This window comes from Myotis lucifugus, unplaced genomic scaffold (genome assembly GCF_000147115.1).
Source record: "Myotis lucifugus unplaced genomic scaffold, Myoluc2.0 scaffold_351, whole genome shotgun sequence".
NCBI classification, from domain to species: Eukaryota; Metazoa; Chordata; class Mammalia; order Chiroptera; family Vespertilionidae; genus Myotis; species Myotis lucifugus.
Window position 1 is genome coordinate 843104 of NW_005871399.1, and position 22558 is coordinate 865661.

At 45.0% G+C, this 22558-nt stretch overlaps 1 protein-coding gene across 1 annotated transcript in view; it reads left to right on the forward strand.

Moving 5' to 3' along the window:
- The window catches only part of TBXAS1 (thromboxane A synthase 1), a 152213-nt gene that overhangs the window by 60412 nt on the left and 69243 nt on the right, over positions 1-22558 (forward strand). Inside the window, exon 5 of the mRNA XM_006101347.3 lies at positions 17410-17506. Coding sequence (XP_006101409.1) covers positions 17410-17506 — 97 coding nt within the window. The remainder of the gene's footprint in view (positions 1-17409; positions 17507-22558) is intronic.

Sequence of the window (22558 nt, forward strand, 5' to 3'; positions counted from 1 at the left end):
TTAACCCTAATTCATTGAGGATGCAAAGGAAATCCCTTTTTTTTATCCAAAAAGCAAAATGACAAGCCATCTTTGATTTCACAATTAAAAAAAAATCACTACCAAATCCAAAGAAACAGCTAACTCACAATTCACATGGAGCTTAAAGTTCTTCTTTGATCACTGTTTTGTGAGCAGAGAAACTTCTTCCAAACAAGTTTTCGGAACTCTTGGACAATTAAAAGAACAGTTTTAAATCTTGTTACTTACATTGGGCAAAAGGCAAAGCTACCTAAATGTCTAAGCCAAGTTAACTCTAGATATATAGTGTAAATTTTCAAAAAAGTAGTCATCAACCATCACGCATACATTTGAAATTCTCCTAAATTTGGAATATCAAAGTTTAACTTTAAATGACCATATTCTCCATTATTCCTCAGGACTCGCAAATGTTTTAGAGTTTGGGTTGTTTCCTATACATTCCAATTATTCCTGGTCAGTCTTATGTGGAGCACTTCTGTGGCTGTCCATATCAAGTAATTCCCAGCAAGGAGTTGGCAGGTTTTTGCTGCCTACATGCCTGAGGCAGATCATAAAAACTTAACTACTAAGAAAAGTTCCTTGATTGTTCATCCCATCTCAAGACCATGCTCCTAACAACTTCTCTACCATCTCACCCCCAAACTGCAAGAATTTTGCAACTTACTCTATGAAGTTTTCCACTCTGGGTAAAGCTCTCAGTTTATTGACCTCTTTTTAAAGGCCTGATCTCAGACGTGTTCTCCTGGCACCTCCACATTAACCACTAAGGAGACACTTGTAGCACATCAGGCTATTTTGCCTCTGCTGAAAAAGGAACTTCCTAACCTTTGCCCTGAGCCTATGGCTGGTGGGTGGCCTGTCACAGCATGTTAGGTAGACGTGGTGAGTGAGGTCTTTTGTGTTGCAACACCCACCAGTCCTGCTTGATATTACTCAGGCTACAGGCAAGATGGGCATCCGGGTATTGATCAAGGCCACTGCCTTCTTCATCAGGACCCACCCTGGGGAAGGAAACTCCGGTCCTCCCCAGGTTACGCCCCTCGCCATCTCCACTGCTAATGCTGTGCCTGGTGCATACTGACCACCAGAGAGGGAACTGTTGAATGGACCTTCCACTTTCCTTTGGAGGTTGTCTGTTACTCTGCAAGTTCCTTCTCGGGTTCACTGCCATACCCAGCTTGTGCCTTATAATGGATACTGCCGCCGGGTCTTTCCAAGAGACTCCAGCCTAAAGACCCCTAACTGCTTCCCCAAAGTCTCAGGCTTCTCTGCTAGAGCTTGGTCCCCCAGACACCCCAGAGGCAAGAAGCCTCAGCCCTGTCCTCCTTGCCTGGAGGACCCGAATGGACACAGCACCCTGAGTTCCACCCTCCTTCATCCATACTTGTTCATGAGTAACAATTTCAGAGCCTGAGAACCCAGGCTGATACCTACAAAGATTTTACCTGAGTAGGTAGAATGGGTCTTCGTGCTTCTACAATATGGCAAGTAGGAGGGACTCTATAACCCATGACTGTGGGATTGATGGGTCCCCTGCTTCCCATGGATCCAGGTGCTAAGGATGGCATGAAGGATGTTTGGCTGGAGGACATGTTTTTAAATTATGGTAAAATGTACACAACACACCCACAACAAGTACAAAATAACACAACAAATTTACCATCCTAAGCATTTTTAAGTGTACAGTCAGTGGCATTAAGTACATTCACATTGTTGTCAACCATCCCCACCAACCTTCTCCAGAACTCTTTTTATCTTGAAAAACAGAAACTCCGTAGCCATTAAACACTAACTCCCCATTCCCCCTGTCCCCTACTCCCTGGCAACCACCATTCCATTTTTTCTCTCTGTGAATCTGACTGTATTACAATATTTGTCCTTGTGTGACTGACTTAGCTCATTTGGAATAATGACCTCAGGATTCATCCATGTTGTATGTAGCCTGTGTTGGAATTTCCTTCCTTTTAAGGCTGAATAATATTCTATTGTACATTTAATGCCACATTTTATTTATCCATTCATCTCACCTTTTGGCTATTATGAACGATACTGCTATGAACACGGGTGTATAAATATTTCTTAGAGAGCTCACTTTCAATTCTTTCAGGTATATATCCAGAAGTAGAATTTCTGAATCATGTGGTAGCTGTATTTTTATTTTTTTTGAGGAACTACCATACTATTTTCTGTAGAAACTGTACCATTTTACATTTGGAGAACATTTTATAGCAATGTTTTACTGCTCCCTTTGGCCATGGCTGAGTGGCCATTACTTCTTGCCTTGAAGCCTTAACAGTGAACTCCCGAAGAAATTTAAACTTCTTGTGCTCTGGAACCCAACCGATCAATGTGAACCACACATTTTTGATTGGAAGGCACAGCCCCAGTCCTCTTGCCCCAACTTCCTGTTGACTATCAGCCAATTAGCACATTCTTTACCAGACTAGCCCTGTTATCAACAAACACATGCACTGCGCCATAAATTCAGTTTGTTTTAATAATTCCCAACAGCCCCTACCCAGGGCCTCTTCTTCCCTTATCTCACTGTTTGCCAAACCCTTCACAATTTATGTGTTTGTTTTTCTATTCTGCTTTCAGCCCTCTCTGAGTTCCCTTTTCCCACCAGGACGCTGTAGCCTTTTTGTCTCATATAAATTTAGTCTTCTCTGCCTAGGACTCGTTGACTTCTACTTTCTAATTCCCTGGGCCTACACTTCTTCTCTTCCCCCGGCACCAGCTTTTTAATCTCTGGGTTTCCTACCTCAAGTAATTTGTCAAGATCATGTCCTTGCAATTTGCAACTTATTCATTTTCTTTCTCTGTGTTTCTGTAGCACAGTCTTTCAGCTCTGTCATGGCATATGTCCCAGCTTTGTGGTCACTTGCTGGAGGAGAACTATTAAATTCCCTTTGTCCCCATAGTCTGTGCACTGAGTGTGCGTTCACTGAGAGAGGCTAACTAGCTCTATAGTTGCCCAAATGAAAGAGAGATGGCAGGTGGCGTGTGTGCCCAGGCACATAAGTTAGGGAGAACGTTTAGAGGTTTGGGCTGAAATAGAAAAAGGGAGAGTAGAGGCTGAGGGTGTGTTAGGAAGGTGTGATGATTGGGACACCAATAGAGAGAAACCTTGGCCGTGGCAGGAGAGGAGACAGGCCTAAGGAATGGTGCCAAGGAAGTGGGGTTTTGAAGGCAGTTGTGCAGGTGCACAGAGTAGAGAAGGGCAGGGTGAGGGGTGAAGGGGGAAGTGAAACAAACAAGCAAACGACCATTCTAATAGCCCAGGGGAATGATAACAGTGATTCGAATAATCAGCAATGTAAGGAAACAGACTTACAGACACAGAAAATAGATCGACAGTATTAGAGGGGAGGGGGTTGGGGGGCTGGGTGAAAAAGGTGAAGGGATTAAATAAACAAATAAAAACCTCATAGACACAGGCAATAGTATGGTGATTACCAGAGGGAAAGGGGGTGTGGGGAGGAGGTAGAAAAGAGTAAAGGAGTGATAAATGGTGATGGGAGGAGACTTGACTTGGAGTGGTGAACATGCAATACGATACACAGATGATGTATATAGAATTGTATACCCAAAACCTATATAACTTTATTAACCAATGTCACCCCAATAAATTCAATTTAAAATAAAATAGAAAAAGAAACATAAGGGGAAGTAAAGGAAAATTTTATCTAGGAAATGTCCTGCAGCAGCAGTATTGGACAACTCATCGATTGATATAAGGAATCGGAGATGAGTCAGCATTAGTCAACGACGCTGGCTCTGAATTCTGGAGACAGAATGCTCATTCCTGCCGTAATGAGGAGGTTGAACATGGCAGAGGGAAAGACAGTTCCATCTTTGCCACAGTCAAATGCATGAGACATGGGGTCCAAGGTGGCTCAGGAACCAAGCACTCTAAGGATGGCCCAGCATGTTAGGCGGAGAGGAGAGGATATGAGGCCCAGGCTGTGCTGGGGACCTGGAACCTCTGGCCTCTCAGCCTTCAGCCGTCTAACACGGTATTTCCCACGTTGCGTCCCTTGGACTATTTCCAATGACAATAATCATTACATGGAAAATAAAAGGGGGGTTTCCCTTGGTCAAACGCTGGAAACAGTGGGTTGATCAAAGGAACACAGGTCTCTTTATTGTAGGACTTCTTGAAACCTTTCATGTAATAACGTGCTTGGGAAACCTCCAAGTGAGAACTTTAGTGTTTGACTACAGATCTTTTCTTGTTGTTTTCCAGAAGGTCTCTTGGGACTAGAATATATGGAGAACAGGCTTTGAGAGAAAACATGGATCTAACACATAGCAACATTTTATTCCCAAAGAATCACGTTAAAAACAAAAAAGGCCATTGACAAGAATAGTTTACTTCACCATTGTGAATTATTAATGTTGCGACCAATAATTACTAATATCCCCCACTTCCAGGTGTGTGTGTGTGTGTGTGTGTGTGTGTGTGTGTGTGTCACTGTGGAGCCCTGGGAACACACTGCATTGCTTTGCTTGTCTCTTTATTGCTTGTATTCCCATACCTTTCTCGCATTCTGCTTCTTATCCCCAACAAACAACCACTCCAATTGTGCTTACTGTGTATATTTTGGGTACATGTTCTTTGCAAACTGTGTGTCCTTATTTTGTGTGCATTATCTGTAGCTTATGCCAACAGTTAGCAATCTCATTTTATTGCTTAGTGTGTTCACTGAGCACTGTGTTTTCAAGATCCATCATGTCTCTGTTCCCCCCTCCCCCACCGCAAGTCTATTGCACCCCACTACTGCCTGTCCCTGCACAGTGTACCCCCACCCATCTTACCCGTCCACTCTCCCAGAAGGTGACACAGTGGCTTCCGGCAAACAACGTTGCAGTGGACAAACTTTTAAAGGCCCTTTATGGACCTGTGCACAAATTCTATGGGCTAGAGATCTTGCTTTTATGACCGTAAGAGACATATATCTTTGTTCCCTGGGGCCACTTTCATAGTAACTGTTATTGATCCATAACAGTTTTCTAGTTTTCTATATGGGTCTTGTCCCTTTAGTATCTCGTGTGACCATCCCAACAACCCTGCGAGTTTAGCTGGGCTGATCACATTATCCTCAATTTATACGTAAACATAGGGACTTCAATTGCGGAATGATAGTTTAGTCAGAGGTGAGCGTAGGGCCGTGTGGGTTCTCCTTATTAACCCAAAGCCTTCCGTCCCACTGTCCCTTATTATTGTTCCTTGGACACTCTCAGCACTCTGCCTTAGGACATCGGTCCTGACACTCGGTCACGTCATTATGTGTTGATTGTCCTGCTCTCCTGCTGGAATGCAAGCTCTGTGAGGACAGGGACTCTGTCTCTTCTTTGCTCTGCTTTCCCCAGCGCCCGGAAGTGACCTATAAAAGGTGCTCAGTAAATATTTGTTGAATGATGAAAAGAATCATTCAGGATAGATATGTCCCCAAGAAAACCTCAAACAGGAAGTCTTGTTGTTTTGCTGATTTCGGCAATGAGTATTATTTCCCTGGGACATACGGAAAGGAATCGGGGAAGTCTGTCACCTAAAATCAAGGTTTTGGGTGGCGGGGTCTGTAATCTCTCCCCATCAGTGCTCCATCAATTCAGCATTCAGCCCACAAAAGTACAGTTGATTTACTACCATGTCAGGCCATCTCGGGATCCACAGGATAAGGGAAGGCTCTGCTCTGAAGAGCTGCCAGTTGGGCTCCACTCATTCGGGTCATGCCTCGGACTCTTACTGGGCTACTATCTCACGTCTGTTTCCTAGCCTGACTCAGGGGTTGGCCTAGGGTGCCAGAAAGAGCACCAGATTGGGAACCAGATCTGGCTTCTGGTCTCAACTCAGCTGTCCCCAGCCAAGGGACTAGAATCATCATCCTTACCGTTAAAACACACTTGAGCTCCTGCCTACCTCATAGGTCTGATGTGAGAAAGGAACTCTTGCTGTCAGCACAGCCTGTCCAAGGAGCAGGGGTTCTAATCCTGATTCCTCCCATCCCAGCTGGCACCACGGAGCCTGTCCCTGACCAGCCGTGGGTGAGCTTCACTAGTCCCGCACATGGGGCCTCAGAAAGGCCGGGAGGGGTTTCTCTGGCCTCTCCCGCCTCCTCCTGGCTAAGGGGCAGCTCTAGGGCAATGGCACATGTTCTGGGGCCCACACGCCGTCACCTCACCTCGTTGGACCTGCTTTCCTATGAAATGAGGGGTTTGAGCTAGAGCTGTCATCTTGCAGCTTCCTTCTGTCTCTCAAATACCATGATCTGTGCTTTAATGTCTCTTTTCTCTGCCTCCTGTGTCTCCCCAACAGGGTCTAAAATTCTTTTGCCATTAAATTCTTTCTTCAGAGTTCCCCATCTGGGCTTGCTAACACCTGGCCCAGGACAGCACCCTCCTCCCATGGCCTGGGGCTCTTTCCCTGGCCGCACTGTCGCTTCAGAACTGGTTCTAGCTTTCGTCAAGCCCTTCAATTCATATTCTGAGTCCACATATCATTTGGGAAGAAGAGATTTTGCCATATACTGTCACACAAATATATGTCTTGCACGTATTCTATGCAATAGGCCTCCTTCTCCCCACGGTCACACACACACACACACACACACACACACACACACACACTTCCCTCCAGTGCCTGAGAATCTACATGCCTGGGCATAACTGTGTGGGCACAAATACGCAGGGACAGCCAACGACTATTTTAATGTTTCTTTGTCCCTGTGGTGCCATCTAACTATTTATTTAGTGGTGTGATGCTGTTTGCATCAACAACTTTGCCTTATAGGCTGTTCTTCATGTTTATGCTTCTTACTGTGAAAAAAATTGCTTGCCTAACATCTGTTCGGAATCCGCTTTTTCTTTATTTTGTTATTTATCTATTCCCTATTGAATTAAATTTGCACCAAGGACAGTAACTGGAATTGGAATCTTCGGTGTCCTCCAGGATTCCTGTATACTTCAATGCATCTCTTAATTACTCTTTTTTTGCTGTTATGAGATATACATATTTACCCACGTTCACGCAGGCAGATTGGCTTGTAGCTTACCTCTGCCTGCCCTCTCCGGGGAATACGTTTTATTAACTGAATAAATTAAGTGGGCACGTATATCCAATAGAGTAGAGAGGTTTTTTGTTATAGGTTTATTTCAGATCATTTTCCCCTGGCTGCCCAGTTCCCTCTTTGAGCCAGAGCTCTGTTCTGGAAAAGGCTTTAATGTAGCTTGATATCATCATAACTCACCAGGACTAGGAGGGCCACTGTGTTTTATGGATGACGACGCTCTTCCAGGCTGGTTTGTGTGTAATTGGACCAGAATCCTCATTAACCCCCTACTCCCACCACTTAGACACTCACTTTGGGACCGACCAAGCATATGCCCAGCTGTAGCCCAGACAGTCCCTAAAGAAGGGCGGTGAGACCTGCTTTTCTTCCTGACGCCTGGGAAATCTACCAGGTGTCAGCCTGTGACCCTGAGACTCAGGGGCTGGTGCAAAGTCACTAAGTTCTAACTCCAAAGGCAGTGCTCACTCTGGGAGAGGGAGGGAGCCCCTTTCCCCTCTTTATGACCTTTCCCACACTCATCTCAGGGTCGGTGTCCATGTCTTCTAAAGCCACAAAGACAGAGAGGACAATTTCCCCCAAGTCTGGAAGAACTCACTGCTGGCCCCACTCTAGACATTGTCCACTCAACAGATATCTCAGCTTCACTCTGTGTAGAGCACTGAGCTGATGGCAGTGGGAGAGACCACCCCTCCCTTCCAAAAAAGTATAATTCCAGTCTCTTTTCCTGAAGAAATTTGGTATCTACTTTAGAAGAAACACGTGAACATAGGCCAAGTTGCCAAAGAATGCCAGGTAGTAAGTGTCTGAAAACCACATGATTGAACCACCACCCTGAAGCCACAAATCCGATTGGTTTATGGGCCAGTGAAGGCAGAGAAGGCTTCTAGGAGGAGACAGTACTTGAGCAAGGTCTTGAAGGATGAATAACAGGGAGATGAGAGGGAAGAGGGAAGAACATACAGACCTGAGACTCACCTGCACCGGCCACAAAGGGAGGCCCAGAGTAGAGCAGACCTGCAGGCAGATGCCCCTTCCACAGTGTGGAAGAGAAACAGAGAGAGTGGACCACGTGTTTCAGAATGGGCAGGGATTGGGTGACTTTTGGAATGGCCAGATAAAGGTGAGTACAGAGAAACAAGGTTCTGAGGTTTCAAGTCTGGCTTCAAATCCGAAGGAATTGGGAAGCAGGAGGATAAGAAGTGATTTCCCAGGACCAGAAAGGCAGACTCAAAACCACCCTCCTAATCACTCTTATGTACAGATTGCTCTCTAGCTTCTTGGGGAACTGAAGAGAAAATAAGACAGGGCTTTGTCCTCAAAGAATTCACAGAGCAGTAAGGAGCCTGTCAATAAAGAAAACAGAGTGAGATGCAAATTAATAGAGGAATGGAAAAAGAGCTATGGAACCTGAGAGGTCCACAGAAGAGGGGACAGGTGACTTGTCAGCCTTTTCCAAACTAACGAGATGAAGACCAGAAGAAAAATCATGTGCAAGGTTGGAGAAATACTGCCAATTTTGAGAGCCACAAATAACTATTTGTATAGCAATGATGAGGTTATGATTCCCAAACTATGTGCGAAGGCACCCCAGGGTGCCACAGTGAATTCATAGGGCTTCTTGGGATATTTTAAATATTCATGGGGAACACAGCGACATCTGTTGGTCACTGTGAGAACCACTTCCAAGTATGTGTATTTTTTCAAATGTCCACTAAGCTGTTAGAATATGAATACTTATTAAGTTGTTTGGACTTAACTGCTTAAAAAATAAGAGTGTTAGGGACTTCTTTTGGCCTTGGGAGGCTATGAAAAATTACTAAGTCATTAAGGGTGCTGTGAATTGAGAAATTTTGGGAATGATTTTGGAAGAGGAATGAGGCAGGAAGAGAGGGTGCAAGCTTCGGCTGGGTCCCTCGTTATGGACCAAGAAGCTTGCACTAGTTGCTTCAATGGAGAGTTTTATCTGGAGTGGGACAACATGGTCACCTTCTGTTTTACAAAGTTAGATTTGTCCTTGAGGTGGGAGTTGGTTTGGAGGCAGGGAGCCCCATTGGGAGCCACTGCAGTGGTCCTAGTGAGAGAGATGGGGGTGAACCCACAGCATTAGGATTAGCATGTCCATTAAAGTGATGGAACTCCTACTGCATGCCTAACACAGCAGTAAATGCCAGACATCAAAGATAAACGGGACAAGGGCCCTGTGTTTAATGCACTCATAATTAAGTGGAAAGGCAGCCAAGGAAACAGACCATTACAATGAGTGGAGAACCACCAGCAGTTAACGAGGCAAGAGAAGAAGAAAGGGTGCTGTTCCAGGAAGCTAGAGGGAACAGCATGTGCAAAGACATGGGGGTGAGATGTGGTTAGGGTTTCAGTAAATCAGGTTGATCATCAGCACTGGCTCTTGGGTGATGGGGAATAGGGAGGGAAGAGGCTGAGAGCAAAGCAGAGGCCAGGTTGTGAAGGATGCTAAAGACTTCCAAAGGACTAGATCAGTGGTTCTCAACCTTCTGGCCCTTTAAACACATTTCCTCATGTTGTGACCCAACCATAAAATTATTTTCGTTGCTACTTCATAACTGTAATGTTGCTACTGTTATGAATCGCAATGTAAATACCTGATATGCAGGATGGTCTTAGGCGATCCCTGTGAAAGGGTCGTTCGACCGCCAAAGGGGTCGCGACCCACAGGTTGAGAACCGCTGGGCTAGATGGTGACAAACCACTGAAGGGTTTTCAATAAAGATACAATGAGATTTGCATTTGACAAAGTCCTAGGTCAGTGATGGTGAACCTTTTGAGCTCGGCGTGTCAGCATTTTGAAAAACCCTAACTTAACTCTGGTGCTGTGTCACATATAGAAATTTTTTGATATTTGTAACCATAGTAAAACAAAGACTTATATTTTTGATATTTATGTTATATATTTAAATGCCATATAACAAAGAAAAATCAACCAAAAAAATGAGTTCGCGTGTCACCTCTGACACACGTGTCAGGTTCGCCATCACTGTCCGAGGTGGATAGACTGAGTTGGGGCCCACGTGGAGACAAGCAGCAGATCAGATACACAAGCTAGATGATGGACACATAAACCTCTGAGTGGGAGGTCCAAAGTCCGGCAGGAAGTGCGGGACCGGAGACCCACCAGTATGACAAGGGCAGGAGAACAATGCCAAACGGGCCCCAGGCGCCCCTGAGAGGAAAAGGGCTGATTAAGGGCTGATTCTATCCATCAAGCTCTGGAGGGTCTGTGAGTTCAGGGTGGGCCCCCAGGCAGGCGTGTCCTGAGGCATATTTCCCCACTGAGCTGCCTGCCACTTCCACATCGAGAGTCCAGGCTGGAGGTTAGACTTAAGGCCAGGACAACAGTCAACCTGCTGGGAGATCAAACTGTCACCCAGGCAAGGATTTATCAGATGCTTGGTGCTTAGCATTGTTGCTGGAGGTCCTCACTGACCCTTCAGTCTCTACTGGAAACCAGGCCTCCAGGCACGCCCAGAGTCCTTCTGCCGACATGGGGAGGGTGTTGACATGTCACCTGGTCTCCAGGGTCACTCCGAGCCCAGCTCCTTCATCCCCTATAAAGTAGCACTTGCTGGTGTGGCCCACCCCCTGGAGTGTGCAGGGCCCCTCGCTTTGATGGGGAGGTTATCGTGCTAAAACTTTACTGTGGATCAAGCATTCTCCCGTTTCTCATCTGACCCACATAACAGCCTCTTTTACCAAAGAAACTGGCTCCGGAAGGCTGTGGTTTGCTCAAGGTGACACAGCTGCTAACTCATAGGACAGGGCCTTGAACCCAAGTCCCTGTAGCTGCACCACTGCCAACCTCCACCCTGAGGCTCGACAGATGCGGTGGGAACACCCCAGTGACAAGTCTCTCTTTTCCCTTTTTTTCCCCCTTTTTCTTATTGCAAAAGTCACATGCACTCATTATAAACCACTAGAACTTGAAAGAGATACACAATGTGAAAAGTAACAGTCCCCATAACTTCCTGCTCCAGATACATGCCTCGTTAGCCAGCTAATATATCTTCCTCCAAATCTTTTCCAGGAATATTGTTCACAGCTCAATAAATGCTTGTTGAATGAACTAATAGAGAGACTACCACTTACTTACAGAACTATAGGGACCATTTCACAACGTGCTTTTCTATTCAGCTGTGACATTCGGACATCCTTTTGTGTACGTGAGCATAGGTGCCACCGATGATCAGCCGCTAGCTGGTCACCCCGATGGGGGGCAGGCCTTCTGGAACAGGGCCAGGCAGCCCCCAAGCTAACTAACACCAGCCGCCTACCCACCTCAGTTCCCGGAAGGCAGCTGTGAACTATTTTGGTTGAACTGACTGGTCAGTTTTTTTTGAAAAAAAGAAAACTACAAATTAAGTCAAACAAGTGTTATTTTTATTTGCATAATACTTCGCTGATTTGCCTCAATTTTCTCTTCAATCCAGTGCTTTGGGGTTGCAGAAGCAAATTCATATGTGCATAAATAAATAGAAATGAGTAATTGGCCGAGAAGTTTTTGCTCGGAAAGGTGACTGTTTACACATGTAGATTAGAGGAAGCAAGAACTTACCTTGGTCACTGGGCTGGTGTGGTGGTTCTGGCGGCTTTGAATTCCTACCTTAAGAGACACGGTGCACACAGTGGCTCCCTCCTCCCGCACAATTACTCAGCCCTGGGGCTGCTCCGCGGAGGCCGCCTGGGCGAGGAGAGCTGAGGGAGCAGAGGGCACAGGGTCAGTGGCAGGGGCTCAGGCTTTGGCAGCTGTCAGGCTGGGATCAGGTCCCGTGGGCAACTTACTCAAACTCTCTAAGTCTCAGTTTCCTAGTCTGAGAAGTGGGTACAATAACCACCCCATCCATTTTTTAATGAGGATTAAATGAGATAATACAAGCAATGCACTTAGAACAAGGCCCGCAGGCAGTGAGCATTCCATACATGCTCACATGGGGGTTACCTCGAAGGCTCTGAGAAGCGTCCTCACCCTTCTCCACTGACCGATTTCACGGGTATAGGACGTCCCTTCACACCCTACAGACAGTTGACTTACTATTCAGAGACCACAATGTCACTTCCTTTTTCATTCATAGGAACTGTAGGGTTTAAAGCTACGGCAGCCAACTGCAGAGTCCCAGTTTCACGCCCATATTTCAGGGACGAGGAGGCTGAAGTGAGGGGTGTTTATGGAGGAGTTTGCCTGGGACGGTTTCCCGAGTGAGTGGCAGAGCTGGGTGACCCTGACCCAGCCTCTTGGGCTCCAGTGCCCATTGTTTTGCAATGTACCCCCACCCGCACCTCAGGAAGCAGGAAGACGCCGCCAGCCATTCATACGCCTGCACACAGCTGAGGGCGGGCCCTCTGGGGAAGTCCATTTTGAGGGGCAGAATGACATCGGCATTCACAGGGTTGAGAAGAAAGGGGGCACCATATTCGTCAGGACTTCAGCATTACAAGGATGGAAACCCAGCTCAAATGAACTTAAGAACAAATGAAAGTGAGCTTGGAGGATCCAAGGAAGACTGAAGGAGGCCAAAGGCCTTCAACCAAACGTTGTATGTACTAACTCAACACTCTCTGTTCACCTCAAATCTCTGCTCGTCTCTGTTAGCAGCCTCTGCAGAGAGTTCTTGCCCCGGGGCAGAAAGATGACCACCAAGAGCCCTAAATTAATATATTCCATTTAGCAGCACCAGGAGAAAGACAGAGTGTTCGCCCCAGCCTCCATGTCCTCATCCCATTGAAGGATTCTGACTGGCCCTGACTGGGTCATGTGTCCACCCTGTGGACCAGTCACTGTTGCCAAGGAGATGAGGTACTATGATAGGCCATGCCTAGATGGTGAGTCCATTCTCATGCCCAGAGGGACAGAGTGCTATCACTGGCAGCAGCTCCAGAGCTGCCTGGAAGGGGGAGGTGCTACCTCGAGGAGAGCTGGGCAGACAAAACAGTGGAGCCATCCCAGGAACTGCAAAGGCAGCCCTGAGAAATGAACTTCATTTACATGTTTTTCTTTTCAAGATCTTTCCAGGGGCTCCTCAAACTACAGATGAGCATTTGTATAAATATAAATTCACAAGATTACACAATTTACATGTAAAATGGGGCCAGTTTTCTCAGGAGGTTCATAAACCAGCTCTGAAGCAATTCTAAAGGAATTGTGACAAAATGGTTTTTAGCATTAGCAATATTACGAGAAAAACACATAAAGACTCCCAAGATGCCCACCAGGAGGACAACTTTCCTTTGAATGTAGGAGTGTTATTTTGGGTTTTTGAAAATCCAGACTATGTGTAAAATTATTTGGCAATAACTAAATCAATACAAATATAGTATTACCAAAATATGCTTGCACCTTAGTGTAAATGTTTTCCTTGTAGAACTAAGAACGCAGGAAAACAGGAATGGTGTGAACTTTGATTAGATATAGAGCAGGGTTTTTTATCTGGGGTTTGGACCCCAAACTATCTATTGTTATCAGATCAGGATCCCCTGGGGAACTTGTTAACATGAGAAGAGACTGGGTCCCAGCCCAGAGACGTGGTCAGGTGGGTCTGGGGGTGGGGCCAGATGGCCTTATTTTTTGAATGCTGGACAGATGGTTTTGACTAGCCACTGCCCTCAGACAGTGTTCCTCAGGGTGGGCTAGTCTCCCGGCACCAGAACCTCAAGAGCCTGTTAAAATGCATATTCTTGGGCCCCACCTAGGCCTGCCAGATCCGACTTGGTGAAGAGCAGAGCTATAACTCTACAGTCTATTAAGCTCTCAAGTGACTTTCCTAAAAATAATTTTTATTTTGAGACAATTATAGATTCCCAGAAAGTTGCAAAACAAAATGTACAGAGAGGTCCCAGGGACCCTTTGTCCAGTTTCCCCCAATGGGGAATTAGAGTACATTATCAAAACCAGGAATTTGACATTGGTATAATCCACAATGCTTGTTCGGATTGTATTAGGTTTATGCACCCGTGTGTGTGTGTGTGTGTGTGTGTGTGTGTGTGTGTGTGTGTGAGAGAGAGAGAGAGAGAGAGAATAGTATTTTATGCAAGTACATCACATGTGTAGGTTTGTGTAACCACCACCGCAGCCAATATACAGAACTGTCCCATCACCACAAGGCTCCTAGTGCTACCCTTTATAGCCACACCAACCCATCATCAACCCTTCTCTAACCTCTGGCAACTACTAATCTCTGCTCCAATCTCTATAATTTTGTTATTTCAAAAATGAAAAAGCTGTGGTACATTTACACCATAAAGTAGTGTGCAGCTGTACAAAAGAAGGATCTCACCCGGCCAGCGTGGCTCAGTGGTTGAGCGTCAACCTGTGAACCAGGAGGTCACTGTTCGATTGCCGGTCAGGACACATGCCTAGGTTGTGGGCATGATCCCCAATGTGGGGGTGCAGGAGGCAGCCAATCAATGATTCTCTCTCATCATTAATGTTTCTCTCTCCATCTCCCTCTCCATTCCTCTCTGAAATTAATTTTTAAAAAAATATTTTTTTAAAGAAGGATCTCCTACCCTTGGCAACAGCATGGAGGGACCTGGAGAGTATTATGCTCAGCAAAATAAGCCAGTCAAGTATCACATGATTTCACTTATATGTGAAATCTAATGAACAAAATAAACAGATGAACAAAATAGATCCAGAAACATAGAGGCATGGAGCAGATTGCAGAATCTCAGAGGGCAGGGGAAGGTGGAGACAGGAAGAGATTAACCAAAGAACTTATATGCATATATGTATGGCCCATGGACAGACAATAGTGTGATGAAGGCCTGGGGTGGGGCAGGAGCCAGGTGGAGGGGAGCAAAGAGGGAATAATAGGGGACAACTGTAATACTCACAACAATACAAATAAAATTTTTAAAACTCAGGAAATGTCATACAAGTGGAATCATATAATATGAAATTTTTTCCTCAAAAGCAGGGGCAGAGTTATACAAGATTTTTTTAAAATAAGTTTGAGAATTTAAAATATATACGAACTCTCTCTAGAATAGCTTTTTTTCACTCACACAACTCCCTTGAGATCCACCCAAATCAGTGTAAGTGTTAATAGTTTGGGGCCTTTTTCTTACAGCAGGAGTATTCCATTGCATGGAGGTAGCACTGCTTGTTCAGCCATCCATCTGCTGAAGAACATTTGATTTGCTTTCAGTTTTTGTCTGTTACAAATGAAGCTGCTATGAACATCCATGTCCATGTTTTCTGTGTGAACATAAGTCTTCATTTCTCTGGGATAAATACCCGGTGCGATGGCCGGGTCATATAGTGAGTGCATGTTTAGTTGTATAAGAAACCGCCAAACTGTTTTCCAAAGTGGCTGTGCCATTTTCCATTCCCACCACCAAGGTAGGCGGGATCCAGTCCCTCCACATGCTCGTCAGCATTTGATAGTATTACTTTATCTTAGCCATTCCGAGAGATGTGTAGGAACAGCTCACTGTGGTTTTAATTAGCATTTCCCAAATGGCTAATGATAGTGAGCATCTTTTCATGTGCTTACTTGGCATCTGTATATCCTCTCTGGTGAAACATTTGTCCACTTTTTTATAGAATATGTACTCTAGATGCAAATTCTTTGTCAAATATATCGTTGGAAAAAATTTCTCCCAGCCTGAAGATTACCTTTTCATCAAAACAAGGTCTTTTAGGGAGCAAAAACAAATTTTGTTGGATGAAGTCCATTTCATTAATTTTTGCCTGTGATAGGTTGTACTTTGGGTGTTGAATCTAAGAACTATTTGCCTCCTAAATCCCCAAAATTGTCTCCTATTGTTTTCTAAAAGTTTAAGTTTTACATGTAAGTCTGTAATCCATTTTGAAGTAATTTTTTGTATACGGTGTGAGGTCATTGTTTGGCCAGTGTATGTCCAATTGCCCCAGCACTACTTGCTGAAAAGGCTTTGCTTTTGTATCTTTGTCTAAAATCAATTGAGGATATTTGTATGGGTGTATTTCTGGGTTCTCTACTCTGTTCCATTCACCTATGTGTCTACTTTTCTGCCAATACCATCCAGTCTAAAGTACTGCAGTCAAATCTTGGAATCTGGTAGACGGATTCCTCCCACTTCATTCTTCTTTTTCAAAATTGATTTAGTTACTTTAACAACTTTGCCTTTCCATGTAAGTTTTAAAATAAGCTTGCCTGTGCCTAAAAAAGTTCTCACTGTGATTTTGATAGGAATTGCATTAAACTTATGGACCAGTTTTGCAAGAATTGACATCTTTACAGTGTGGAGTCTTCCAATCCATGAACATCATATATCTCTCCATTTATTTAGGTCTTCTTTGATTTTTTAATATGCATTGTAAATGGTATCGTATTTCAATTTTGGTTTCCACATGTTCATTGCTAGTATACAGAAATGCTCTACTGATTTTGCATTTGTATGTGTGTTGATCTTGAATTCTGCAACCTTGTTGAACTTATTTATTAGTTCAGGGTTTTTTTATGTCATCTGAAAATAGGGACAATTGCATAATTTTTTTGCAATCTATATGCTTTTAATTTACTTGCCTTGGTGCACTTGCTAGGAGTTCCAGCTCTCTGTTAAATATCCTTGCCTTGTTCCCAATCTCAAGAGAAAGTATTCATTCTTTCACCATTAAATGTGAAGGCTGTGACTGGGTCTTGGTTGCTTTTGTCTCCTCGGCACTTTAATAACTAAATATAACAAGGCATATACGTAAGCACTGCCTCCAGTTAGAATGCATTAGCACCAGCTGACTGACCAGTCCTTGCCCTCATTTCTTCGTTAACGTCCAAGTATCTGTGGAGTTCCTTCATATGCAGATGTGGCAACCAGATGTTCAGCCCTTCCCCAGCAGGTTTAATCTTTCCTGAATTCTCACAAATGCTATTAATTCACTTCAGACTTTTTTCCAAGAATCTTTTTTTTTTCTAGAATGACTCTTTCTCCACTTTTGAACAATGTGGACAATACTGACCTCCGCCATTTTCTTCGTGGTCTTACTGCTGGATCTTATGAATTCCTTATTAAGGTGTTTAAGTTTACAGATCTATCTTTTCTATCAGGCTAGGAGCTCCCTGGATGCAGGGAATCTCCAGGGACTGGTACAGGTAGGATTCTATAAATGTCTGTGGAATGTTAATGTTAGATCATCTCGGCTACACTGCTCCTCAGGTTTAGCTCGTGCACATCCTCCTCTACTCTGCATCTTTACTTCCTGTTTATCTTTTATCCTTCATGCCAAGCCACTACGAATTCTTTTTTGAAAGGATAAATGGATAGGCAGATACAACATATTTTAAACTAATTCTTTTATTCCTCCCAGGTACTATCTCGGCCGTCGGATGTTTATCGTTATCTCGGAGCCAGACATGATCAAGCAGGTGTTGGTTGAGAACTTCAGTAGTTTTACCAACAGAATGGTATGTAGTGTTCTTTCTGTATATGGGTGCATGGGGAATTATTCTCAGATGCCAGGACTGCACATCACGTCTAATAGGGTCATGATTGGGTCTCTTATCAGGTTTAGATCAGCTCAACTCAAAATTGAGCTCCCCAGTGAATTCAGGTTTTCAAAAGAGATGTACAGGACTGGTGAAAAAGAATGGAATTTACCTTTAAGAAATGCTTCAAGACAGCTAAAGAGCAAGAGAAGTTGTGGTTATAAAAATGCTAAAACCAGGAGGGTTGTTCAAAGCTAGAAGAATCTAGAGGGCACAGGTCAAGTGACTGAGGAAGACCCAGCAAGGTTAATAAATGACAGAGAAAAAGCAAAATTTTGAGCCTCTTGTGCTGATATCTTTCCCAGAGAGTATAAAATTCTTGAGGCTGGAAAGGAAAGACAAGCAACATTAAGAGGGAAATTTGTCCCCAGGTAGCAGGAGGAGCCTGTACGTGACCCCTTTATGTCAGTTCAAGTCTCCGACCCACTAAAGGATGTACGTACTCCATCTTTTTAAAAAGTATATTTCCTACTTTTTATCTTTGATGAGAAATCCCAAGGGATGGAAGAGGTGACAGAGAATGGCAGAGGTCAGAGTAGTCCATATTTTCCAAAAGTGGGGAAATAAGAATTCTAGCAGAGAAGACCAATAGCATTTATGTTGGTTCTTAAAATGAGTCTAAAGTGAATAAACACTTGTTTGTGAGACTTCAGAGAATCACTATGTGCCAACTTTTTTTTTTGGTCAAATTAAACTCATCTCCCATTCGTATGTGGATAGTTGGTAACGTAGTCACTCTTGTTGGTTATTTGGCAAACTTTTGCCATATGCCAGGCACTGTCTGGGTGCTGGTCATAAAGAGATAGAAGACTCAGCCTTGTCCTCAAGGAGTTCAAGGTCTAAGGACAGAGGCCGACAGGCAGAGGGACCAGTACACTATGGTAGGGTGAGTGTACTGCTGTCGAAACACTGTGACACCCAGGATGGGGACAGAAGAAGGCTTATTAGATGGGAGATTTCGGGGGTTGAATCTTAAAGAAAGTTGCATAGCCCCCCTGTGTTCTGTGCTGGTTGAGCCACCCAGAGTGTTTTGTTCTCATTAAATTTCATAAGAACTTATGAGATTGGTACAATTATCATCTCTATTGAACAGACAAGGGGACTAAGACCTGATGAAGTGACCACCCTGGTCACATGACTAGTAGGAAGAGCAGGGATTCACATGCCATCTCCCAACTCAAGTCCAGGGCGCTTTTTCCTGCCACGACTATGACAGTTGCCTCAGGGGACATTTCTGGATTGTCAACGTTTCACTGAGTAGTTGGCTGCTCACCCAAACATGCTCATTGTCCAGCCCTGAGCTTCATGCCCAGTTCCAGACACCGCATGGCCACTAGAAGGTGGCCTGGAGGGATGGCTGAAGGAACTGCAGAAGTTCACTATGCTGCTTCTAGGTTCTCTTCCCCGAACATTATATTGCTGTTCCCCTGTTCAAGTTCAAGGTCTTCTGTGGCGTTCGGCTCTGAGAGACTGTGCCTGATAGTAAATGCAATTCTCGATTTTTGCTCAAAGAGTGTTGATTATAGAATCGGCAGAAGCCAGTGAGTCACAGGGCCCAGACCGCCAAGCTGTGTCTCAGCAGGCAGCGAAGGCACTCTGAGAGCCTGCCACGGTTCTTGAGTACCCTTAACCCCTAAGCAGTGAGATGGGACGTGGCAGCCACGTGCCTCCCTATTGTTTCATGTGACACCCAGATGTTACCAAGATCCTGACAGCTGACTTGGAAGAGGGCTGCCCTCTAATTGATATATTAGGAGCAGACATTCACTCAACATACACATGCAAGCAGTTGCACCAACAAAGTTGCCCCACCTTCAGTCCACTTCTCCTCTAAATCATTTGTCTGTCCTCCCTAATTTTTTTCAACCCCAGACTAAGGTCTCCAGGCCCCAAATTCAGAATATGGTTCTAATTTCCTTCTTGCACTCAACACAGTGTCCTCAGGATGAAGTCCCTGATGAGATTTGGGGGCCTCTGTACTTTAGATACATTTCATATCCTCCAATCTCACCTCTCACTGCTCCCCAATACACGCTGTCACTCCAGGGGGACCAGCCTCTCCAGTCTCTCGGTAACCTCCATTGGAAAGCCCTGCCCCAGGGCCTTTGCTCGTGCTGACACTCCCACTAGAATTGGAGGCAGCATAACCGTGGGTTTTGCATTTACCAGTGATGTGAACTTAAGAAAATCACTGAACTCCTTTAAGCCTCTCCTTCCTCCTTTGGAAGGTGGGGAGATGATCTACCTTGGGCTGGTGAAGGCTAAATGAGATCACACATGTAAATCCCGCCTTACATGCAGGCGAGACAAGCACTCAGCGAGCACTAGCTGCTATTAATAGGAGGACCTCCACCTCTTGGCATCTGTCCAATCCCTAGCTAATCTTCCAGGCTGTCCTCCAGTTCTGCCTCCTCCATGAAGCCTTCCCTACTTTTCTCCTTCTCTCAACTCTTATAACACTTATCATCAGCGTCACTCAATTTCACGACTGAGCCTCTGTGCCCCCTACTACTTACAGTACATGAACGTATGGCTTTCACCCTAATTTGATCATTAGCTCTTTAAGGCTTGTACTACGGTTTGTACCCCAAGCACATAAGGACTATTCAGTATCCAGTATGTCCCTGTTCAAACTGAGCTGAATCCCCATCAACTTGACACTCTCCCTAGAAGTACTAGGCATTACCTGAACCTGAAAGTCAATATACACTTTCACTTCTCTTCTTCATAAACATGGAAGAAGACCCATCAAAGATTAGAGCTCTAGGAAACGCCAATGTTTATACTTTTCCATCTGGGGATACAGCCACTTCTCTAGCTTTGTTTACAGACTTTCAGCCAATTCCATATTGATGACAAAACAATCCTTAGTGACTCCATTTTTAAAAAACCATCTTACAGTGGGATTTTTCTCCCGGTTTTTGAAAGTCAAATTAAATTGGGTTCTGTGGTTCCCTCTTATCCATCTGCTTATTTATCTGCTCAAAGAACTCAAGATTAGCGAGGCGTGATTTCTCCTTGCGACACCATGCTGCCTCCCCTCCAATAAGCCATGTTTATGTAGGTGTTCAGCTACTCAGCTTTATTATACATTCACTCAGTAAACATTAACCGCTTACTCCATGCAAGCTTCTACCAAATGGTCCCTTGTGATACAGAAAACACTTCAGCATATTAGTTTGCTACGTTAGGTGAAAAGGAACTTAAATAATGCATGGCTTCACTTTCTGTTGTGAGAACCCATGTTTGTTCACAAATTCACATTTGACACATGTGGGTCCCACCAACCTGGTGATGTGGGAGGGTGATGTGAGCTCTACGCACCCATGAGGAATTGATAGAGTATACTGGCTGGAAGTGGGGACACCACAAGGAACTCCTGGACATATGTTGCTATTGAGCAAATACTTGAATTCAGAAGTTGCTGAATGAAATGATTATTTTTTCAAACTCCAGAACACTGAGCTGGACTGACTGTGGGTCAGACCCAGGGTGGCAATTCTTACAACATGTCCCCATCACATCTATATATATATAAAAGGCTAATATGCTAAGTGTCCCTCCGACTGTCCGCCCGGTCGCTATGATGCACACTGACCACCAGGGCGCAGAAGCTCAACACAGGAGCTGCTGTGACGTGCACTGGCCATTTACAAAGAAATTTTAGCACTGAAGACCTGGTGCTAACAAAGCAACACTCGGCTTCCCCCAAGTGGTACATAGGCTCTGCCACCACCCCGGAGTGACAGCCCACCAAATCGCAGCCAATGCTGCCAAGACCCCATGGCACTAAATGCAGCCCACAGCCCAGCCCAGCCGGGAAATGTTTGCTGTGGGCACTAGATAGCAATGCCTGACTTCCTCTCCCTAGTGACTAGCCTCCTTGGAGTTTCTTCAGCCCAGGAACATGACTTGCTTTATAGCCAGGTGCAAACATTTCACACTTTAACTGAATGTCTGCGAAGCGTTTTCCCGTACCTCATCTCATTTGATCCTCACAGAAGTCCTGAAGTAGGTATATAGAAGACTTGGTAGAATCCTATTTTCTTTTCATTAGCCAGAAAATGGAGATTTAGAAAGTTTAGAAACTTGACCCGACTGAAAAGAAGTAAGAAATGGTGGACCTTGAAAATGACTTCAGGTTTTCTCACTGCACAGACTATAGTCAAACACTGCTGCAGTTAAATATTTTACCCTTTGTTCTTGAAAGGGCGAGGGCTAGGCCCTCCACCTTCCCCCAGGGTAAGGGCCATCTTGCCCCAGGGTAAGGGCTACGTCCTCCATCTTACCTTGGCCACGTGTTTTGGCAAGGAGCTTCTTCCCGGAAGTTAAGACTCTGCTAGCCACACCCAGGAACAAGACATCAACTTGCACCTGGCCAATCGGCAAAGCACAGTCCTTTCTCCTCCCCTTACTCCAACCCCCCCTATATAACCGGTCTCGAGGCGGGGTTCGCTCTCTTGGCCACTTGGCTAGCCGATGTGTCGGTGAGTCTGGTGGATGGGAGCTCAAGCTAGCTTGAAATACAGATTCTTATGCTTTTGCATCGGACTGCTGGCTCCCTGTTGGTTTCTTGGGAATCTTGAAATCTGGGCATAACATTTGGGGGCTCGTCCGGGATTCCCAGGACCATGTAGGGGATCCTCAATCCGTAGAATCTGCCTAGCCGCGGTAAGTGTCTGTGTGTTGTGTATTCTGTCCTGTGTGAGCTCACTTCTGGAATCGGTGCCTGAGGGGTCCAGGCGGACGCGCCGTGTACGACCACAGGTGGGGGAGAGTTAGAAGACGTTTCTGCTCCCCACGAGGAATGTGTATCTCCTCACGGATATGAGAGATGTGTATTCCTCTCATGAGAGATGTGTATTCCTCTCGCAGATTTGAGACGAGGCGGGTCGGTTCTCGCCGGTTTGGCTTAACGCCATCGGCTAGTTGCTTCCATGCATGAGTTGGAAGGCTGTTCTTTGGGCCCTG